Consider the following 2,022-nt stretch of genomic DNA (forward strand, 5'->3'; position numbering starts at 1 on the left):
AATTTTGTTTGGATCAACCCAGTGTTTTTAAAGCCCATTGCCTGAGTTGGGTTCTCCTTCATGGGCCTCATAAACAGGGCAGGAACAAGGAGAGGGCACTTCTAAAAAAATCCCTAAGGTGTTCTGTATATCTTATTCAGCAAACTGTCCTGCAGTGAAGGGTCACACTCCCCTTTCCCACCCGCTATGAGTCCCCTAATCTGGCAGTGGTGGGGAGTGTGGTAAACCCCATGACACACAATAACACCACTGAAAAATGCACACTCAAACACCCTATCTCTCTCCCACAAACAGGAACAAGAAGAGTGTGCTGACACCATATGGAAACATCTGATTTTCCAGCAAAGGAAAAGGCTCCTGACGGACCAGTGAGGAAGGCCAGTTCTCCTGCAGTAATCCTGTTTTTCTAACACCCACCTGGCAAGTGAATTATGGACAAACCCCCCTCCCCGGGGAGTGAACAGTGTGGATGCAGACACATCAGGAGCTGTTGACGCAAGGACAGAAGACTAATAGAAACTCGAATCACAAATAGGAGTCTTAAAAATAAAACCAAGTTCCATGGGGTGGGCTCCACAGGAAACGGAGTTAAAACCCGGTTCTGAAGTTTAGAGGCAGCCTTCCTTGGACTTGTTCGCCCTGGGACGCAGTGATGGGCCAGATGGGATGAAAAGTAAAGTGATGAACACTAGCCCAGAAAGAAAGGGCCTGCTGGGGATTGTCAGCCGGTCGGGGTAGCTCAGAGCTGCGAAGGAACTGGAGAGAACCGGGGAGGCCGTGGGAGGCCATACCTGCAGGGAAGCATCGGTGCACCGACCTGGAGAAGCAGCCACGGAGACCCTGGCACTGGGCTAGCCAACGCGCACGTGCGTGCTCTCCAGAAGTTCAGCTGAGAGTGCACACAGGACCGACACACTCCTCGCGGGAGAGGGGAGCCCTGTGTGAGCCAGAGGAACTGTGCACACAAAAGTGAAATTTGATCTCGGGCCAGGAAGAGTCCGTGCAGCCAGAGCCCCAAAGGAACAGTCGACCTTGAGCAGCCTGAGTCAGGGCGCGGTCATGGTGGGCTGCTGAGCGGGGGTCGGGCTGCGGCGGCGGCCAGAGCAAGCATTCCCATGGAGAACCCCGTGCCCCCCTGCGCCCTCTACCCCAGGGACAACCATGGCCGCGGGGCCGAGGCCGGGGGCGCCTTTGCGCAGGGAGCGTGCGACCAGGCCGGGGGCCGGGGCGGCGCTCCCGCGGCTCCGGGAGAGGGCAGCCTGCAGCCGCCGGACGCGCAGACACCCTGCAGTCTCAGCGCGTCGCTGTGCTTCAGCTCCGGGGACGACTCCCCGCCGCAGTCTCGCGCCTCCGCCGCGGAGGGCGCAGCGTCCTCCCCGCCCTCGCGTCGCAGCGGCCCGCTGGTGGTGGAGCGGCAGTGGGAGGTCGGCAGCGTGGGCACCGCGTCCCCCGAGGAGCCCGGGGATCCCGAGCAGCGCGCGTCCCCCGAGGATTCTGTGTCCCCGAAAGAGCCCGCGTCCGCCGAGGAGCCCGGCGACCCAGCGCAGCGCGCGTCCCCGGAAGAGCCCGTGTCGCCCGGGGAGCCTGTGTCCACCGAGGAGCCCACGTCCCTGGAAGAGCTCGTGTCCCCCGAGGAGCCCGTGTCCATCGAGGAGCCCACGTCCCTGGAAGAGCTCGTGTCTCCCGAGGAGCCCCTATCCCCCGAGGAGCCCGGGGATCCCGCTCCAGTGCCCCCTGGCGTCGGGCCCGCGCACGGGGAGCCCGACCTGGTGATCGAGGTGTCGGGCCGCCGGCTGCGGGCGCACAAGGCGGTGCTGGCGGCTCGCAGCGACTACTTCCGCGCGCGCGCGTCCCGGGACGTGCTGCGGGTGCAGGGCGTGGGCTGGGCGGCGCTGCGGCTGCTGCTGGCCTACGCGTACAGCGGGCGCATGGCGGGCGTGCGACCCGACAACGTGGCCGAGGTGGTGGCCGGCGCGCGCCGCCTGCAGCTGCCGTGCGCTGCAGCGCGCCACCGATGCCGTG

The 2,022-nt window shown here is 63.9% G+C and overlaps 1 protein-coding gene across 1 annotated transcript in view; it reads left to right on the plus strand.

Moving 5' to 3' along the window:
• The first annotated feature begins 252 nt into the window (after nt 1-252).
• The window catches only part of KBTBD11 (kelch repeat and BTB domain containing 11), a 6,646-nt gene continuing 4,876 nt past the window's right edge, over nt 253-2,022 (plus strand). The window contains 2 exon segments of the mRNA XM_034652413.1: nt 253-1,993; nt 1,995-2,019. Of these exon segments, the coding sequence (XP_034508304.1) occupies nt 1,116-1,993; nt 1,995-2,019 (903 nt within the window). The 5' untranslated portion in view covers nt 253-1,115.

The sequence above is a fragment of the Ailuropoda melanoleuca genome, unplaced genomic scaffold (assembly GCF_002007445.2).
Source record: "Ailuropoda melanoleuca isolate Jingjing unplaced genomic scaffold, ASM200744v2 unplaced-scaffold5950, whole genome shotgun sequence".
NCBI classification, from domain to species: Eukaryota; Metazoa; Chordata; class Mammalia; order Carnivora; family Ursidae; genus Ailuropoda; species Ailuropoda melanoleuca.